This window comes from Mixophyes fleayi, chromosome 4 (genome assembly GCF_038048845.1).
Source record: "Mixophyes fleayi isolate aMixFle1 chromosome 4, aMixFle1.hap1, whole genome shotgun sequence".
In the NCBI taxonomy this organism is placed as follows: Eukaryota; Metazoa; Chordata; class Amphibia; order Anura; family Limnodynastidae; genus Mixophyes; species Mixophyes fleayi.
Window position 1 is genome coordinate 300,647,078 of NC_134405.1, and position 21,573 is coordinate 300,668,650.

At 38.4% G+C, this 21,573-nt stretch overlaps 1 protein-coding gene across 6 annotated transcripts in view; it reads right to left on the reverse strand.

The window, feature by feature from the left end:
- Positions 1 to 3,072: 3,072 nt before the first annotated feature.
- Positions 3,073 to 21,573, reverse strand: part of LOC142150162 (uncharacterized) — a 28,484-nt gene continuing 9,983 nt past the window's right edge. The window contains exons 1-5 of one of the 6 annotated variants that reach the window (XR_012691053.1): positions 12,580 to 12,760; positions 11,571 to 11,912; positions 9,314 to 9,424; positions 3,931 to 4,024; positions 3,073 to 3,663 (exon numbers count right to left, since the gene is read on the reverse strand). Coding sequence is in view for 4 of the 6 variants with exons in the window: in XM_075205368.1 (XP_075061469.1) it covers positions 3,948 to 4,024; positions 9,314 to 9,424; positions 11,571 to 11,912; positions 13,025 to 13,339 (845 nt within the window). In the remaining 2 variants the exon portion in view is untranslated. Of the gene's footprint in view, positions 3,664 to 3,930; positions 4,025 to 9,313; positions 9,425 to 11,570; positions 11,913 to 12,579; positions 12,761 to 13,024; positions 13,340 to 21,573 lie in introns of those variants that run through there. The other 5 variants (XR_012691054.1, XM_075205368.1, XM_075205370.1 and 2 more) reach the window with 5 other exon arrangements.

Below are 21,573 nucleotides of genomic sequence, written 5' to 3' on the forward strand. Positions count from 1 at the left end.
GGCTGCATGTTGCCAGCCCGCACCTGCTTATGGAATCCAAAACCAGTGAGATCCGACAACGCAAAGATGACATTTTGTCTCGATTCAGATCCAAGGACACGCAAAAGTAACGAGCCGACTCGCAAGCCTACTCGGATCAAATAAGTTCGGGTGGGCTCGGTTTTCAGAAAACTGAGCCAGAGCATCTCTAATGAAAATTGATTCTCAGTATTTGGAGTGTCCAGGCACATCTTTATAAACCCCTGTGCTGTTACTTTGTTTACTACCAGAGACAATATGGATACCCAATTATATCACCTGGGTTATCATGGAATAAAGGACGGTGGCTCTGGCTGCAGTCATAGCACAACTAGTGGGGAAAAAAAGGTGTTTTGCCATCCAAGACAAAAACGCCATACTGTTCCCATTCTGCTAGGCCAAAACACATAAATATTGTGTTTTTCCTGCATATGAGCTTAAATGTTATCCTTCCATGTTTTCTGTTGGCTGTGAATTAGTTTAACAGCTCATGTGTAACCCTGATGCCCACTTTGAATCTTTGACTTCTGATTTTACTTGGCAAGTAAGTGCTGGTCAGTCCTGGAGATCCTGAGCTACTTCCCAGTGATTGGCAGCTGGGAAAGCTACATAATCTCTCAGCCCAGCCACTAGGACTGATAGGTACAAATAAAAAACTGATGCTTACCAGTAAACGCTGTCTTCTGTCTGGATACGGGTAGGTGAAAGGATGGCAGGAGAGCCAGCGCTGAAGCATGTCAAGGACCAGCCACAACAAGCAATATCAGAGGGAGACCAGCAGGGATAGAGACTGCCAGACACTGAGTATTCCAGCATATCAGGACCCTCCCTCTGAGCACTGGCTGGACTGCAAGAGTACTGTATCTCCAGACACACCCATATATATTCAGCATCATGATCATCCACTAAAGTCCCTTAACATTAATAAAAAAAGACAAGAACAGTGACAGTCAGAAGCAGAAGAACCAATATGTTCTGCACCTAGTAGAGTGCTACATTAGGGTGTGGACAATGTATTCACAACTGAAAAGAAATAAAATACAGAAGAGAGGGAGCTTAATAGTGCAATATGTTATTCAGAACACCCCCATTGCACATCCGAGTGTTCCCTACTGAGTGAGTACTAAATATACTTCTACATCATTGGAGGTGGACATGTGACACCTGCCTTTCCTTTAAATGAAATAGTTTTTCATCTTCCAGGAACACTTTATATGGGAAAACCAATGTAATTAAACCATACAAATGTACCCACAATCACGCTAACTGGGAAGTAGATGAGCACACATGTATACACAAAATGTACAAACGGGTACATTTGTGCAATGCGTCACACATTTGCTTATTATGTGGCTAACAAATGAGCCTTCTGTTATTGAAGGAATGACAAGCATTTAACACCTGGCAGTGACCAGATCACCAGATCACTCCTGTTAGTTTTTCTCATAAAACTGATTCTACAATTCTCAATATTCACATAATGTTTTGGGTTCAGCATTGCGCTTCATTGCACAATGGATTGTGGGCTGAGCAACTTGTTTGGTACCAACTTGGATAAACCGAGAAGCTTTTAGATGGAAAGGAAATGATGTTACAGTAACCTAGGCCCAGACAAAGACACAAAGCATATCTTTCCGCTATCATAGAAAAACCTCTCCAAGATACAAATACATCTAGATAAGGACCAGGATAGGAAATAGGTTGAGAAATTGGTATTGTAATCCCTTTCATAGTCTGCTGCCTTTCTAGCGCAAACCTGAAGGAGTATTATAGATGATGTTTGGTTTTAAAACAGCTGAATAAAGACATCAGAAAAAAGATGAAAGGCCATATTACCATAAAGACAGAGTACAGTCAGGCAATTCCTCTACAGTCACTTGCTGAAGCCACCAACGGGACAGAAGGCACAAGAGGCAGAAATAATTCTCCCTTGGCAAAGGTGAACCTTTAACAAATAGGTGAAGGACACACCATAGGCAAGAACACCTGGTTGGTGGCTAGGCTAAGCAGGCCCAGGTTCATGGAGAATGACCCCATAGCCGAAAGGTATTCCTTCAAATAAAGACAATGAGGCCCCACAAATTGATTTGATAGCAATCAAACCGATTACTAGAACTATTTTCTGTTTGGTCAACAATGATAACGAGCCACAAGTTCTGGATGTGATGTGCATCAGATGAGATTTCACGCTAGGTTACACTAATACGGACACACCCTTAATGACTAAACTTATGCTTGCCCATCCCCTTTCTGCCTTTTTGGGCATAGGGACCATAAATCAAAGATACTCTTTAATCTAGATAGAGACACATTTTGTTATGCATGCACATTATGGAAATGTGGATACTTACAACAAAAAAATGTGTGTATGTCCAAATTTAAATAAGGCTGTATGTGTGCAATTGTGTATGGCTTATAAGTCAAATATGGGACATGCTTTCAGCAGAAAAATTAGTTTCCTAATGCTGGACTTCTAATTAAGGTCTTAAGCCAGGTTAGTGGAGAGCAGAAGTAACATTACTGGTCCTACGGGTAGTCTGCAAACTTTGGCTTCTCTATTGTTTTAGTTTTTTTCTGTTACCATCAGAAGATTAGTTTAATTAATTAATTAATCTCATTGCCATCAGATTAATGAGAGCAGGACATGCCTAAGCATATATTTCAGAGAAAGCTGTTACAGGAACTTGGGACAGGGTTGGCTCTAAGTTAAAGATATAAAACAGCATACCACCAAACTGTCCCGATTTTGGCGGGACATCCTGATTCGCGGCCCTCAGAAGGGTGGGGCTTAACAGAAAAGTGAGTGGAGTTTGCCCTATTCAGCTCATTTGTGGGAGGAGTTTAGGCGCTACTGGGGTAGGACTTATTATTTCCCGCTTTCGGAATTCTAAATGTTGGGAGGTATGTAACAGTGCAAGCATTTGCACAAGAGAAAGGGGTTATTGCCAGTGATAAATAGGCCACTATGCAGCCTGAGTGGACACAAGAATAATACATTTGGCACTTTATACATTTGTAAAACCACTGATAAAAGAAAGAGTCAAGACAAGCTGAAACAATGCATGGTCAAATTTAATACAGTCTATTGTAGTTCAAAAACTGAGAGAACATTTCCCACAGTATGAACCTCATAAAAAACATGTAAAAACTCAAAATATACCAACCTACAGAAAATAAGCCTCTACAACCTATGAATTTCAACAGGAAAAACAGTTGTCTACAAGTGAAAGAGTAGTAACCTGTGCTGATTGTTGGATCAAAATAACCACAATTACAATCATGTAGTAAATTACAAATCGCCTATTGCTCTGTTTCACGCTCAGTCACTTTGTATCACTGTTACTATAGGTAAAATGTGATTTGTGTTCTTTATTGTAAGCTGTTTTGTAAAAAAAAGAATAAAAAAAACAAGATAAATATAAATAATTAAAAAGAAAAAAATGTAAAAAAAACTAATATTCTACAGTCATCGATCTGTCTCTCTGTCTATTTATCTATCACATTGAAATATAGAGTGATTCTAGAGTATTCTTGTATTTTGCCCCAGGAGTGTCTCATGGAGTATGTTCAGTTTTCTTCACCGTGAAATTTCAGTGTCAATCTCTTCAAATGTTTGGGTATTCTGTTTTGATGTGCTGGTCTCTTCTGTAGAAGAAAAAACACAATTTCAATCCTGACTGTGGATAGGAATACACATTTAATATACAGTATATACATATGATGTGGTCTTTGCTAAGCTAAAGGCAACTGTTCATTCATCAGCAGGGATGGATTTGTGGAAATGCCACCGTGTACCGGGCCTAAAAAAAGCAGCATATATTACTTATATATATTTCTTTTAAAATAATGAGTGTCCTGTTGACAGATCATATACATATAACAATATTCAACTAATATTGTATTTTCACATACTTTGTTTTCACTGTTTTTCACTTGACAAATTTCACACTTATTTCTTGTTCATATTTAAGGCTTGAAGTTGATGTTGTTTCTGTATTCACAGCACCTTTAAATTACATTACATAAAATGAAACATTTAGAACATGTATAATATTGTATCAATTAGTGATCTTTCTAAAACACAATCTAATTTTTCTTTCCCAAGCCAACCACTCGGGTGCATTAACAGATGGTTCATATGGTATGTGCTAAATGATAATGTTTGTTGAGATATCGGGAGTTCTGGGTCCTGGTATATAATTTTTGGAGGGTTCTGTGGCACAGTAGTGTCTTGTGTGTAGCTTGGTGTTGAGGATGGACCTATGAATGGAGAGTGGAGAAAGAAGAGAAGAGGTGAGGTTTGTGTTGCTTACCTAGTGTTATTATACCTTAGCTGATTTGTTTCAGGATTCATGTGTCTGGTGTGGGCAGGAACTGTGGTGATGTGTGAGAATGGGGTTTGTAACAATTATCCAAGGATTGTCCAGGCATTGATATGCTTTTTGATGGCTTGTGGTGAGAGTGGGGAATATTAATTTAATGGTTGGTGTGGGCTATTCATTGTTCTGGTGAGGTGATAGTCGGTCTATTAATTTAAGCATATTCATTTAAGGTGGGGTGATTGGGCTATTAATGTTTATTCTGAATGCTATTACTTGAATGTTACAGCCGGGTGGAGGCAATTAGACATTTTTATTAAATATGAAAGCTACAAATTTAATGTGGGGCTGGTTGGGGGAAATAGACATTCAAGTCAGCGACATATTCTGACTCTTGGCTTCAGGTAACTGCAGTGATCTTATTTGTGAGGGGAGCAGGACAAAAGAGAGAGATGTGTCCAAAAGTGGACAACCACTTTAGTTTTAGCAAAAAGTACATCCAGATATCCATATACAATGTTTTCACAGTGATATATATTTTAATTTTAATTAGGGATGTGCACCGGCGACTTTTGAGGTCTTGTGTTTTGTGTTTTGGATCCGGATTTTCTCGATGTTTTGGGTTCGGATTTGTTTCGCAAAACACCTGCCGAAAGGTTTTGGTTTCGGATTTTTTTTAAAAAAAGCACAAAAAGTTAAAAAATCCAGTTTTTGGGCTTATTTTCACTCCTACGCTATTATTGACCTCAATGACATTCAATAACAAGCATTTCCACTAATTTACCGTGTATTCTGAACACCTCACAATATAGTTATTAGTCCAAAACGTTGCAACGAGGTATCTTTCTGGACTGCGTAGTGGAGTGGTCCCCACAATATAATAAGAAAACCATCAACTGGTCTTAATCGCACCAAAACATGTACCTGGACTGCGTAGAGGAGTGGGTCACCACAATATAAATTAAAAACCCTGAACTTGTATGATTCGCACCAATAATGTACCTGGACTGCGTAGAGGAGTGGGTCACCACAATATATATAATAAGAAAACCATCAACTGGTATGAATCGCACCGAATAATGTACCTGGACTGCGTAGAGGAGTGGGTCACCACAATATAAATTAAAAACCCTGAACTTGTATGATTCGCACCAATAATGTACCTGGACTGCATAGAGGAGTGGGTCACCACAATATATATAATAAGAAAACCATCAACTGGTATGAATCGCACCGAATAATGTACCTGGACTGCGTAGAGGAGTGGGTCACCACAATATAAATTAAAAACCCTGAACTTGTATGATTCGCACCAATAATGTACCTGGACTGCGTAAAGGAGTGGGTCACCACAATATATATAATAAGAAAACCATCAACTGGTATGAATCGCACCGAATAATGTACCTGGACTGCGTAGAGGAGTGGGTCACCACAATATAAATTAAAAACCCTGAACTTGTATGATTCGCACCAATAATGTACCTGGACTGCGTAGAGGAGTGGGTCACCAAAATATATATAATAAGAAAACTATCAACTGGTATGAATCGCACCGAATAATGTACCTGGACTGCGTAGAGGAGTGGGTCACCACAATATAAATTTAAAACCCTGAACTTGTATGATTCGCACCAATAATGTACCTGGACTGCGTAGAGGAGTGGGTCACCACAATATATATAATAATAAAACCATCAACTGGTATGAATCGCACCGAATAATGTACCTGGACTGCGTAGAGGAGTGGGTCACCACAATATAAAATAAAAACCCTGAACTTGTATGATTCGCACCAATAATGTACCTGGACTGCGTAGAGGAGTGGGTCACCACAATATATATAATAAGAAAACCATCAACTGGTGTGAATCGCACCGAATAATGTACCTGGACTGCGTAGAGGAGTGGGTCACTACAATATTATTAAAAAACCCTACACGGGTCTGAATTCCACCCAAAAAGTTTATGGACTGCGTAGTGTAGTGTTCCCCACAATTTTATTTAAAAATTTTGCAGCAACAGTCAACATTGTTTAATATCTGATACACCTCTATCTGGACTGCATAGTGGAGTGGCCCCGGTACCCAATTTGGTACCGGGGCCACAATACCTCCTCCAACCATGGTACAGACCATTCGTCATTGAGGTCCCATCAAGTATGTTAAAGACAGACAGGGTCGAAGTGTTATTGGTTGACTTTGTAAACCAAAAAACTTTCCCTGTTGCACATAGTCGTGCAATGAAGACTGACTTTTTCATTTAAAGGCACCATCTTTCAAGTGTAGTGCTTGTAAGTCATATTATACTTTTGGTAAAATTTGTTTATTTTGTTCCTCTTTATGGTAACCACTAATAGAATTAAAGTATTAAATAGAAGCGGCAGTTCCTCTTTATGGGAATTAGTAATAGAATTAAAGTATTAAATAGAGTGGTATAGAGTGGTAGTGTGGTATAGAGTGGTCCCCACAATATAATAATAAAACCCTCAACTGGTCTGAATTCCACCAAACAAGTATCTGGACTGCGTAGTGGGGTGGCCCCAGTACCCAATTTGATACCGGGGCCACAATAAAATAATTACACCCTCAACTGGTCTGAATTCCACCAAACAAGTATCTGGACTGTGTAGTGGGGTAGACCTGGTACCCAATTTGATACCGGGGCCACAATACCTCCTCCAAGTTCCAAGTGTAGTGTTTATAACATCTTAACACTACACTAATTTTAGCACGTCAAAACCTCTTGTTTTAAATAATGACAGGACATTTAACTTTATATTTAATTTATTGAATTTGTTGGCATTTTCTTTTACTTTTTGAACATGGCAAACGACTGTTGAATGGTCACATAATGCCAAAAAAATAGTTGCAAGATGGAATTGTCCTTGGGCCCTCCCACCCACCCTTATGTTGTTGAAATAGGACATGCACACTTTAACAAACCAATCATTTCAGCGACAGGGCCTACCAAACAACTGTGGCTGAAATGATTGGTTTGTTTGGGCCCCCACACCAATAAAACAATTCATCTCTCCCTGTACAAACTAAACAGGCTCTACTGAGAGGATTTGCGATGTCATCTGTTTAGAAGGCAGAGTTCTTTGCTGTTTTGTTGTTGTTGCTGACAGCATAACTCTCTTAAATTTTTTGTAGGGGGGGGGGAGGAGGAGGGCTTAGATCCTTGGGTGAAGCTGGACCACTAGTCATGAACACGGGCCAGGGCCTAAGCCGTTCCTTGCCACTATGTGTCGTAAATGGCATATTGCCAACTTTACGTTTCTCCTCAGATGATTTTAAGTTTCTCTTTTTGCTATTTTTTGAGAACTTGGGCTTTTTGGATTTTACATGCCCTGTACTAGGAGATTGGGCATCGGGCTTGCCAGACGACGTTGATGGCATTTCATCGTCTATGTCATGACTAGTAGCAGCAGCTTCAGCATTAGGAGGAAGTGGGTCTTGATCTTTCCCTACTTTATCCTCCAAATTTTGGTTTTCCATTATATGTAGCACAAGAGAGCGTACCCCTAAGCCACACACACTCGGCAAAGCCTTTAAAAATTATATGCGGCACAGGAGAATAGCACTGGACTTATACTGCTGAATCAGTGAACTTTGTAATAGCAGTACCACTGGACTTATACACTGCTGAATCAGTGAACTTTGTAATAGCAGTACCACTGGACTTATACACTGCTGAATCAGTGAACTTTGTAATAGCAGTACCACTGGACTTATACTGCTGAATCAGTGAACTTTGTAATAGCAGTACCACTGGACTTATACTGCTGAATCAGTGAACTTTGTAATAGCAGTACCACTGGACTTTTACTGCTGAATGTGTGAACTTGGTAATATTGCAGTACCAATGGGCTTATATACTGCTGGATTGGTTTTGCAAATTTGGTTATAATTATTTTTTTTAAAAAAAAAATTATTTAAATTTTTTTTGTAACTTTTTTTTTTTATTTTTTAAACACTTGGGAATATTGGGGAAATAACTATGCCCTTAGAAGCACAGAGCACAGGACACAGCACCACTGGACTGAACAGGACACAGCACAGGACCCAGCAGCACTACTGAACTCAGCAGGACAGAGCACAGGACACAGCACCACTGGACTGAGCACAGCACAGCACAGCACAGCTCAGCACAGCACAGAACTTAACTGAACAGCACGAGATATAGCAGGACAGAGGACCACCTAACACACCCTCCCTCTACCCTGATCAATGCCCGAGTGAAGATGGCGGCGACTAGCGGGGAATTTATAGGATCCGAGTATCGCGAGATCCGACAACGGGATTATGAGTCAGAGCCTCAGTTTCAGATTTGAATTTGGCGCCAATACCCGGATCTGTCTCGGATCGGCAACGTTCGGGTGGGCTCGGATTTCATAAATCCGAGTGCGCTCATCTCTAATTTTAATCACACATCTATTGAATGCAACTTTGTTTTGCTTGTTTAAAAGAAAAAGGTAACAACTTCACCAGGATCTTGAGATTTTGGAAGGAATGAGATGCTCCCTAAAACAGTGTTTCTCAAACCCAATCCTTAGGACCCCCAATACTGCAAGTTTACCAGGTGACATGGGAAATAATTATATCACCTGTGGATCTGTTACAATGTGTCAGTCAGTAATGAATACACCTGTGCTCCAGAAAGGAGATATCGAAAACATGTACCTGAGGACCAGGTTTAATAAACACTGCACTAAGAAACATCAAGGATAGAGACTGACACTTAGTAAGTATAAAACTAGGGAACAAGAACTGCCATGAGTGGCAAAGCAGTGGTGTCAAGGTAAAGTCACTGTTGATTACTGTCACATTTCTACGGCAATACAATACGATTTCATGGTGGTAAACAGAGAAAAAAATTGTGCTAAAAAGCAAGGGATTCAGAAATGCTTTTAATACTGTAATTACAAAAAATGCATCTATTTTTCTTATATAACAAATGGCAGAAGAACATACCTATATACCTTGAGATCTGAACTGTGGATACAATGAAAAGAACCAAGATCATTATGGAAAACACAGAGCGAACTGTTAGGCGCAATACACTGATTCCTGTGGATGTGGAGGCTACAATATTAAACACAGAGACAATGCATTATAAGGGGATACATTATATGTAACACAGTATATGTGTCTGTCGTTTTTTTCCTTCCTGTCTCAACCACATTTCACTGTATTGTTATATGTCAGCTAAACCAAGATTTTTTTTAATTTGAGTACTTTGTGTACCCTAGAATTTCACTCTTTTTTTTTTGCATAGGAGCAAATACTACTTTCTTTTGTTAGAACATTCATGTCAAATATTTTTATTTTAAAAACATACAAACTCAGGCAAAAGATTTTTTGCTAGTACTCTTGTGGAAAGAAATAACAAATATGTGTAATGTGTGTAAGTTATGTAAGTTATATCCCTGTTTAAGGTAGATTTTATTTTTTAGCTCATTAAATTTAAATTCTTCATCATCGATTATGACAAATGGAATCACATCACCTTCATTCAAGCTGGGAAAAAGGAACTAGACAGAGCTCAGCTTACCCTTTAAGTTTTGTGTTATGTATTGGACCCTTGTTGGCCAAAATTAGGTCAAACATGGACTTTGAGAGGGTTCAAATAGTCTAAAATAGCACTATATATATATATATATATATATATATATATGTCTGAATCCAGCTCTGAGCGTCTCAAAGTTACATGTTCTTCTGCCGTATCTCTTGCTCCAGTAGTGATGACAATCTCATATGCATGCTATAACATGTGTTTGCAATCATGAGCAACTGTAAAAGTGTATTTTATGTTCAGTAGACATTAACAACATTCTAATAAATGTATTTCATGGGGGGGGGGGGGGGGATTGAAAAACTGTTTAATCGTTAATGCCTTTATTATTAACAGATGACATTAATTTATAAATTTGTTTATTTTCCTGTGTATTCTTTTGCAAATATATAACTACAGCATCTTGTGTAGGTGACCACAGCAGACCTGCCCCAGATTTAAAAAAACACACATATCTTGAGATCCGTGCCTTGATAAATTCGGGAGTACGCGAAGCCAAAATGCGTGCATATAATACTAAACTCAGGTTGTGATCAGAATACATGCCTTGATGAATTAGACCCGCTGTGTGTTTAGAGATTTGAGTTACTGTCACCTTGCTGTCAGCTTGAACCAGTCTGGCCATTCTCCTCGGATCTCGCTGATTGGATGTTATTTTGTGTTGCGAACATTCTCTATAATCTCTAGAGATTGTTGTGTGTGAAAATCTCAGCAGATCAGCAGTTTCTGAGAAGTTTAAACCACCCCGTCTGGCACCAACAATCAGTCTATCGTCTAAATCACTTTGATCAGATATTTTCCGCTTTCTGTTACTTGGTCTCAACAACAACTGAACATCTTGATAATGTCTGCATGTCTTTATGGACTGAGTTGCTGACACAGGGTTGGCTGATTAGATATTTTCATTGACAAGCAGGTGTACCCAATATTGTTGCCAGTACCACTAAGTGTGTATCTATATCTATCTATCTATCTATCTAAAAAATAATTAGAGAGTATGAATAGGGGGTATCTGCCCCCCGGGCTTGTCCCATAGTGGGCTACCTTGGGCTGTGACACTGGGCCACCTGCATTTTTTCTCCTTTTAAATGTTCCCAATAGGCTGCTAAGTCGAATCTTGCCCTCTGGGCTAAAATTTGCCAGCCCTCCACGGGCAAGCTACACAATGAGCCACCTCAGGTCATTTTAGGGCCAGAAATCTCCCTGGCACTAAAATACAGTGTGCTATCAAATGCTGCAAAGCACATTATTGTTACAGATAGTGGCCAATGCTGTTTGGGAGGTGTAAACAAATATGGGGGCAAATTTAATTCTATAACTAACAAAAGTGTTTGGAGGTAGAGAAAAAAATACTTTTAACAGGAATTGCCATTTGCAAAAATATGTGTTAATAAATTAACTTTTATTAGAAACTACCTAATAAAGAAACCGAAAGATTGTTTTATATGTTGTTTCAAAACCTTGCTTCTTTTGAGTGATAAACAAATTAAAACTGATATAAATGCATATCTACAATAATCCTATATATATGGCATAATCAGCATTCTTAATTCTAGGAAAATATTCTTAGTTAATGATTTCTAGTGAAAAACAACTGGGACATATAGACACTTTAGATGTCATGAAACAAAAAAACAATTAAAAAACATACTATACCTAAATTTGTGTTGTCTTGAAAAATTGTCGTTGTGGTCCCAGTAAGACTTGATTCTAGTTTTGGATTCCTTGTATAGTTCAACTTAACTGGAACTAAAGTAACTAATTGATTTGTGGTAAACACCAAACATGACCAGTTAATTGTGCTTTCATTAATATCCTTTATAAACAGAATGTTTTTCAATGACATATGGGTCACTGTCTCCTTCTTTACAGGAACAGAGCTAGTTCCATTCATTTTTACCCACACTAACACAATATTGTTATTGGGTATAAGATGAGACACAGAACACGTAAGGACCGTTATGCTCTTATCATCAACTAAAGCTGTATGAACTTTCACTGAAAAATAAGAACAGAAGACAAATGACTGTATTATTGATATTGTCACAGACAGTTTTTTACATAAGTATAACTTACAATATAAAAGTGAATAGGTAAATTCCTCAAAACATAACAAAGGCTAATTTAGTCTGGTGTTTAGTTTCTAATTGAGTTTCTCTTAAATCTAAAAAAAAATAATGTCCCTGTCTAATAGTTACATAATTTAACAAATCGAGATATCAATTCTCATTAGGAATAAACCTTTTGAATAAAACTAAATTAAAAAAGACAAACATTTTTCAAACCCTAACTTGTCCTATTTAAATTTAAAATGAGTATCCTAAATTATCAAAACAAATTTGCTATTTTAACTCCTGGAAATGATATCTATGTCACATGTAACAATATTGTAGAGAAATTATGATTCTTATTGGCTCAAGGGCAAATCTTGCTAAAAACCTTTAGGTGATTCATATACCTAGGGCTAGATTTACTAAACGGCAGGTTTGAAAAAGTGGAGATGTTGCTTATAGCAACCAATCAGATTCTTTCTGTCTTTTTTTTAGTACATTCTACAAAATGATAGCTAGAATCTGATTGGTTGCTATGTTGGCATGCTGCGATGGATGATATCATAGGTGTGCAGCAGGAGGTCTCATAGATAAAGAATCACCTCAGGAGTTACCTTATATTCAGACAGAACGAGTCTTGAGATGTATATCTTCTTTATATAGTACTAAGTACCAGGATCAGTATAACAACAGCTTTCAGTAATAGCTTCTTAACATAACATATCAGTAACATGAGCTGCTCAGCTCACCTCCTTTTCCCGGAGAGTCTCTTCTAGAACACTGAGAGTTGAGACAGCAAAAATACAAACAAGTACATGCATATACAGCAGACAAAACAATACACCTCTGTATGAATACAGCGCCATCTGCTGACCCTCCATGGTAACTACATGCATATAAACAAACCCCCAGTCTGTTGGCACATGTTTCAACATGCTATAGGCAACATCTCCACTTTTTCAAACCTGCAACTTAGCAAATCTAGCCCCAAATCTTGTACTAAAAGGAGAAAACAAAACATTTTAGGTTAATAAAAAAATATCCTAAAATGAAACATACCTTCAACAGTAACCAGATGTATAGTAATTCCAGCTCTGTTTCCGGAAACATTACACTGATATTGACCAGAATCCATAAAATTCACAGGTGAAATTTTAACAGCAAATTTCGTTCCATCTGCAGCCTTAAGACGATTGTAAAAGTGTCCAGTGCTTGCAGCTTGTTTATCAGAATTCACCTCTATGGTGGCTCCATTTAGTGAGTTAGATGATGTCCATTGCCACTTAATGTACTGGACTGTTGTCACCCCTGTGCAAAGCAATAAAAGACTATCCCCAACAGACCGGAACTTTACAATTTCGTCTCCAGTAGATACTAGAATGGATAGTGGGACAAAGTTTATAATAATATAGTAATTCATTTTTCAAACGTTACAGCTTCAAAGAGTTTGCCGTCAACAGGGTGTACTATGCCACATAGTTGTGCCCACAATTCATATCATACTTCATAGTTGTACCCCCAATTCATATTATTCCTCATAGTGGTGTCCGCAATTTATATGCCACATAGTTCAACAATTCATATCATGTCTCATTGTTGTACCCTCAATTCACAGTGTGTCACATAGTTGTGCCAGGAATTCATATTATGCCTCACACATACCTTTGGATTCAGCATACACATCTTCCGTTTCGCGATGAAACCTGAGAGCTGCTTCACTAAATCAGTGAAGATGACCGAAACAGAGCTGCTTCGCATGCCATCTTCAAGTGCTTTAATGAGCCAGGGGCGGAGCTCCAGCGTACTAGATAAAAGTGGTTCGCATGCGGACCTCTGCTTTAGATATTCATCCTAAAACAGTGGTCAAACTGGGGAAGTATATGGTGGTATACCATACCACCACTTCTCTTACTGCTTTCATTGTAAAACTATCAAATTCCATTCATTTCCATTTTCCATACCACCAGTTCTAAATTTCCATTTTTTTTTTATACTCTCTTACAGATCTCTCTTGCAAACTAACAAGATCCATGAGTAGATTTACTAAAAATTGTGTTTTGCAGTGGTTTCATAACCGCTGCACGCCTCTACATATTTCCAATGGTTTAGTGCTTCAAACAGCCAGGAGGGTGACTCAATGTATCAATGTAGTTCAATAGCGAATGAACCCCACTTGTGGTTAATAATCAGAAACACTGACAATCAGTGAAACCTCCCTGGTTAATACTTTTAAACCTTGAGGTTTGTCATTTGCATGCGGCTCCTTAGTGAGAAAGTCTATATTGGTCAAATTATTTTTATTTTAAATCCCATTGTATTGAAAGCTGCAAGTGTAAAGAATATATTACCCCTCGATTTAGATGTTTATCAATTTGATAAAAGTGGGTGTGTGGTTGAATGTTTGTTTTAATAAATGTTTTTTTCACAGTGGTTTTTTTTAAACCTTTTTTTACTAATGCACTACTCGTCCCACCGTGCCCTGTATATCTCCAGCTACAAGAGATGGGCTTTTTTGTGGAGGGCACAAATGATTGTTTGTGGGCCCGATACTCCTTGCCCTGTGCTGAACATGCAAGGGCTACATGACATTAAGCACCTGACTCTAAAAGAGAACTATTGTGAATGAACAACTAATAATAAAATCATACAACAAAATAATGAATATGTGAGAAAGGTCATTAATTGCCATCATGGAAAGATATATAGTATGAACCACACATTGCTTTAAAAGCCTCTGCTCAGCATACCTGTCTTTTAACTCTAACACCAGCAACTGCCTCATCACAATTCTAAAGAATAGTTTGATGTATGTGCTGAGCCTAGGAGTTTAAAGCAAGATCTGAATTTAATCTTTTTACCTTTTGAATTGCCTCTTCAGTATTCTTAAGACATGTATTATATATGTGCTGAGCCTAGGAGTTTATATAAATCAGAATTTGATATTTTTTTTTCTATTGGAATATTAAGTAGTGACAAAATAAAAAAAATATATTATTTTGTTGCAATGAATAAATAAATAAGTAAATAAATAAATATAAATACCATTATTTTATTCATTATAGTTCCTCAAAAAAGCAAAAATAAACAAAGTTAATATACAGTACACATAACAGCCTTCCAGCTGTACAGAATTGTATGTAAAATCTATTGTTAATTTTACTTATATGTTGGTATACTGAGATCTAATTGAATATACAGTTACATAACTACATAATCAGAGAAGCTTATATATACAGTACAATATATATATCTACTATATAAATGCCTAGTGGCGTGTGTGAAAAAAAACCCCACCAAGCTGCAGCGCCACCTGCTGGGCAGAGTTATACACTGACCTATATATTTCTTGAATGAGAAGTGACAGTTGGGAGTGGTTGGTGGCTTCCGGGGGTGACAGTGGGGAGTTTTTAACACCTTAAGTAGCTTGATGAAGGATGTGGCGATGAAGATGAAGGATGAGGTGATGGAGAAAAATGATGAGGTGGTGACATGTGGACAAAACCACGTTAAAAAAGGGCGCTTGCGTCGGGAAGTAACGCTCTTCCCCTGAGGAGGCCTGGGCTAGGCCCAAATGCATGACAAGAACCTTTTTAACACCTTAAGTAGCTTGATTTGACTAGAATGCATGAGTATCATGCACGGGTTAACTTGTGTGTATATATATATATATATATATATATATACACATCAAGTTCAACCTTTTATACATTCTTATTGTGTTGATTCTCTGCTGAGGTTGCCTAAGAAGGGAATAAAAACTTTTATTCCTAACCACAAAATGACAATACAATTAATTCCCTTGATCAATCACCCCCATAATATCCCCTGCTAATTACACTTACTTTGATCTGCAGTCCCACACTTTAACCACACTTACAGTAAAGAACTCCTTTCTATACCGATAATAAAATCATCTTTCTTCCATTGTCAACAGATGATCCCTTGTCCTCTATTCGGTCCTTGATACAAGGTTCACTAGACACACCTTTATACTGACCTTTATTTATACATATTAGGTACCCTCTACTTCACCTTCTTACCAAAGTAAGCAAACATAGCTATCGTATCCTGTCTTTATAATTTAACCCTTATATTCTCTCTTTTAATGAGGTTCGCACAATCCCTCTGGAATTCTCCATCGTTCTTTTTACAGTAAGGTGCCCAAAAATGTACACCCTCTTCAAGATGTGGTATAGTGACTCATACGTTCACTTAAATTATTCAAGAACTTTTTGATTATTTTGAAATCTCAACTTGTCTATCTGCTGCTCCCCGTGAAAATTATACATCGCTATCTAGGTGGAAATGATCGACTTCCGATATTAGACTGGATCACACCTTTAGTATAACGGTTCAATACAGCCTCTAATCGCAATTGTGCTTCCACTGAGTGGTTCTAGCGCCTGCTGCTGAGACTTGTGGGACACTACAAGGTTGTTAGCCTCCACTGCCCTTATAATATCAGAGAGAAGGCTCTTATTACACTGAGTCTACCAGCTTGACTGAGAAATCTAGCCGTGAAAAACGCTGTCACTTCTGCTGCTATTTAGATTGTGCATCTGGTCAGCCTCTATGGATATAACTTTGCTACATCGATAAATGAGTACTATTTCCTTAATCTGAGTACTCATTCTGCTGGCTGGCAGGTTTGTGTTTTGTCTCAGCAATCGTAAGCAGTCAGTTACTGTCCACTCAGCAACACATCATTCCATCACTTGTTACAGTTACATATCCAGATCACCATCAATGTAGCCTTAAGTTCTACATATTGAAGAGTTTACTTATTTGTTAAGAATTTTGGGTGCTAAATTGGAGGGCACAATTATATCTCCATGATCTCTGACCTACTTCTTTTCTTGTGCACAAGTTGGATTTTTACATTTAAGTTGCTATATTAGGGCTGCTACATATCCAAAGTAGAAGCATATACTGATCGATCTTTCACCATTGTGGGCCAAATTATCCTCTATCTTTGGATTACATATTCCCAAACCTTTTTAGAAACGTTGTAATATCCATGTCATTTGTGAGTTCTCCATAGCAATGCTAGCTCTAATTATGGTATTAAGTTAGAACACAAAAACAATAAGTTGGAAAATTTTGAGGCCCCCTGCCAGTCGGAGGCACAGGGAAATTTCTCCCCTAGCCCATCCCTCTGGCTGTGAGAGCCTTTCACTAATTAAATATTTAGCACTTGTTTTTATTTTAGCGCTGTATCTCTTTTATTTTGTTGTGGTATAGGGTTGTATACAATGATAATACTATGTTTGCAACATGTGCATTTATCTCCCGTTTTATGCATTCCAGGATTTATTCTCCTTTGCAGCTGCTGCCCGGCATAAAGTGCTGCTACTCAGCATTCTTTCAACTAACATTCCAAAGGAACTGTATTTCGCAGAATCCAAATAAATTTAATAAATCAAGATCTAGGGGTATATTTACTAAACTGCGGGTTTGAAAAAGTGGAGCTGTTGCCTATAGCAAACAGATTTTAGTTATCATTTATTTAGTACATTCTACAAAGTGACAGTTAGAATCTGATTGGTTGCTATAGACAACATCTCCACTTTTTCAAACTTGCAATTTAGTAAATATACCCTCTAGTCTGCAACTTACCCCTTCATAGCAATTCATCATATTTGAGACACATGACTGATCTATCATGAAACCACACTGGCATTGTGTTAAGGTGAAGGCTGGCAATTTTTAGCCTAGGGGGGAAGACTCGACTCAGCAGCCTATTAGGAATATTTTAAAGGGAAAAAAATGCAGGTGGCTCAGTTCCCCAGCTCAAGGTAGCCCACTATGGGACCAGCCCAGGGGCAGATGCCCCTGTCCCCAGCCCAGCCTGCCCCTGATTGTGTTATCATATTATTTTCAGCAAAACTTTTGTTAGGGCTCTGCCTTTATCTTGAATGTGGCTGCAGTACCTCAATACCACCAGAGGTGCTGCTGTTTCGCCCTTAAACATTACATCTTGCCTGCAGGAGTTAATCTTCATCTCTGATTAGTGCCTGCACCTGTTCCACTGCTTTGTATATACAGTTAGTATTCCTTGCAGTTCATCATTTGTTCCTGGCTGCTTCTGCTTCTCTGTGAATTACCTGCTCCAGTTGTACTGCGGTTTGGCAGCTGCCTGTGACCTGACCATCCTTGATCTCTGCCTGGTTTGACCCTTTGCCTGTAAACCCGACTACGCATCTCTCTGCCTGAACCAACCCTTTGCCTGGTATTTGACTCTGAGATGTTATGATTGATACCTGACTCTCCGTTTGGTGCCTTATGCCTCCTGGCTATCTGGAATCCTGCCATCTTCGTCTGGTGCCTTGTGCATCCTGGCTATCTGGAAGTCTGGTACCTGTTCCCATTATCTGGTGCCTCGTGTCTCTTGGCAGATTGGGTAACTCTGTCTCCTTGTTTCTGCATTTGAACTGTACATTGTCATCTGAATTTATTTCTTGGAACCTGTTGCTTCTATAAACTAATTCTGCCATATACCACACCTGTTCCTATTTTGTGTACCAGAGTATGCCCGTTATTTCTACTATTGAAACCTGCAAAGTCCATGAACCGTATTTCTGTTTACAATTATCAGCCTTAATAAAGATAGTTGGTTTTTCTACATCTGTTGCCTCTTCCTGAGTTCATACTAGGAATCATAACAATTTTTCAGGATAATATCCTTCAGAATTACCTGGAGTTAGAATAAAGAGTCTATCAATTCTTGGTTCCATTTTTTTCCCTTTTAAAATATTGTCATCACATCAGCTTTCTTCTAATATTGTAGTACTGTTTATGAAAGAGTCCATAAATAACAAACAATGGTCTATCAATGACTGAATTTAGTTAATTTATCACATGTAGGTGCTGTGTGGGCTAGGTGCTTTTTTTGTGCTTTATCTGTCTCAATCTTGTGTAAGTGTAACTGCACCTGCTTTGATGTGGTGTGCAACATATAGCAATGCGCATGGACTACTGCTTGCTACACAACCTCTTTTTTGCAAACACACTCAAAATAAACATATTGAAACAATAGGTTTTCTCTTTATCTTTTGCAATTATTTTTATAGTTTATATTTTAATAGCAGAATAGAATCTGTTTTATTTTCTTGCTATTTATGTACTTGAAAAATGTTTTGGGATTACATTTGTTTCTTTATCTTTAGCAATCGGGTTTGATGCTTTAGGGCTAGATTTACTAAGCTGCGGGTTTGAAAAAGTGGGGATGTTGCCTATAGCAACCAATCAGATTCTAGCTTTCATTTTGTAGAAGGTACTAAATAAATGAAAGCTAGAATCTGATTGGTTGCTATAGGCAACATCCCCACTTTTTCAAACCCGCAGCTTAGTAAATCTTAGTCTTTATTAACTTTATTTCCTTTTTACATGTTTACTATATTCCTTGTACTTTCTTTATCAATTTCCAGTCCCTTCTAATTTTAACAATGTAAATTATTTTTTCCCTTTATCACCTTATTTGTTGTTTGCTTTTTATTTCTAGACATTTTAGGCGTGATTCGTTAAGGAACTAAATGACGATATGTGCCGTATTTTGCTCTAAATTGCACTGGGCATGCCCAGAAATGAACTATAAGCCAGTGAACGCAAGTACATGCAATCCATAACACATAACAAGGACACTTACTACAGCCCACGATTTCATGTATGGAACAGGGAGAGAAGGGGTGTATGCACATAGTCAATGTACAGTAAGGGTGTGCCAAGCTCGAGTGCACCCAGCAGCATCTGATTCAAGCTTTGGGCATTTCAAAGGTATGTGATTTTCAGTCGTATCACTTGCACCAGCTACAGATCTGGTGTAATTGCAGATTACTAGTGATGGCGGATTAGCATGCATGCTAGAACTAGAGATGCTCACTGACCCCCGTGAACTGGTTTTGGATCTGGATTAGCTTCATGTTTTGGTTTTGGTTGTGGCAAAACTGCCTTCATGTGTTTTGGTTTTGGATTTGGATTTTTTTCAGATTTTTAGATTTATTTTGTTCCTACATTATTCTTAACCTCAATAACACTAATTTCAAGTCATTTGCAGTCAATTTTGACCACCTTACAGATCCTAATATTATTTTCATACACTTTCGGACAAAGACTGCAGCGACCTGGCTGGATGGTAAGCGACAGAACAATGGCACAAACACACGGCAGTTCCTAGCACATCTAGGACACATTGGCACACAGCAGTGGCAAAAAAGAAAAATGGTGCAAGATGGAATTGTCCTTGAGCCCGCCCATCCTCCCACCCACCGTTATGTTGGATTTTTAAAGGAATCCAAAAATCGCTAGATCTGATACTCCCCTAAAGGTGAGGGAACACTCTAGCTATCTCCTCTGTAAATAATTTGTCCGGGCCCTGTATAAAGTGATTGAAGGTATGTTTTGCCCAGTTATATGATGTGTCATTATATACTGAATTTTCTGAACTTCCAGTGTAAACAAGGTTTTATTTTTTCTACTACAATTTCAGCTTTTTGCTGCTGACAGTTAAGAGAACCGGGGCTGCGAGGGGAAAAGAGACACTTGGTGAAGAAAACAAGAGGTGGGTGGGGGGTGGAAGGAGGTATATTTTGGAGGAAAGAGGGCTTTCCATGTAATGTGAGTGGGGGTACATACAAATTTAATGGTGAGGACTACTCCTTTAACAGCATGATATATTACTTTAGTGTTGTGATGATGATGCAGGCTTTTAATTTAATAGAGGGAGTAATGGTAGTGCATATTAATTTAAGATGAGATGATGGACTATTTATTTAATGCTGGGATGGTTTCGGATCTAATTTAGTTATTAAATGGAAAACTAATAATTTAATGTCTGGGCATGTTGTGGGGAAATAGGTCTATTTATTAAATGTGGATGCTATTGATTCAACATCAGGGCTTGTTTGGGGGAGGGAGGCCTAGAGGGTTTTAGTCATTGCTAGGCATTCCATATTTTATGTACCTATATCTCTTTCCAAACAGGGAGCCAACATTCCAAGATCCAGAGGGAAGTGAAAGCTACAAGAACAGGTAGAAGAGAGGACGACATTCTGACCTTCTGGTCAGTTGGACTTTGTCCCTAATGCAAGGACAGTTGGGAGATATGTAGCTTCACATTAGTCTGCTAATGAAGGGCAAGCTGCATGCACCAAGCAGTAGTGCACACACCATTGCCCGTTTTTTGAAATGGATAGGAAGGGGTTTGGTTAGTATCCTCCACTGGCTAAAATTATCACAAATTATCCGTAGTCATGCCTACTCTGGTAGCATGTATTAGAAATCCTGCATTTGCCTCCACCCTACTTCCACTTCAACCTGTCATGTATCTCATGCGTTATGTCAGAAGGAAAGAAGAATCAAGTCAATTGATTGAGGATCCTTGCTTTCTGACACTGTGCCGAAGGAAAGAAGAAACACTTAGGTGAGATGACCGGGACACACCGCTCCAAGCTGTGAGGTGGTGCACACACTATTTCATAGGCTCATATCATTACATTCCACCGGTTGGCCCTTCATGCCCCAGTTTCGACATTGATTATTACTCTACCAATAAACATATTTTTCTATTTTTGCTGTAATAGGGGGGAATTCAATTCTGCCGTGAGTAACGC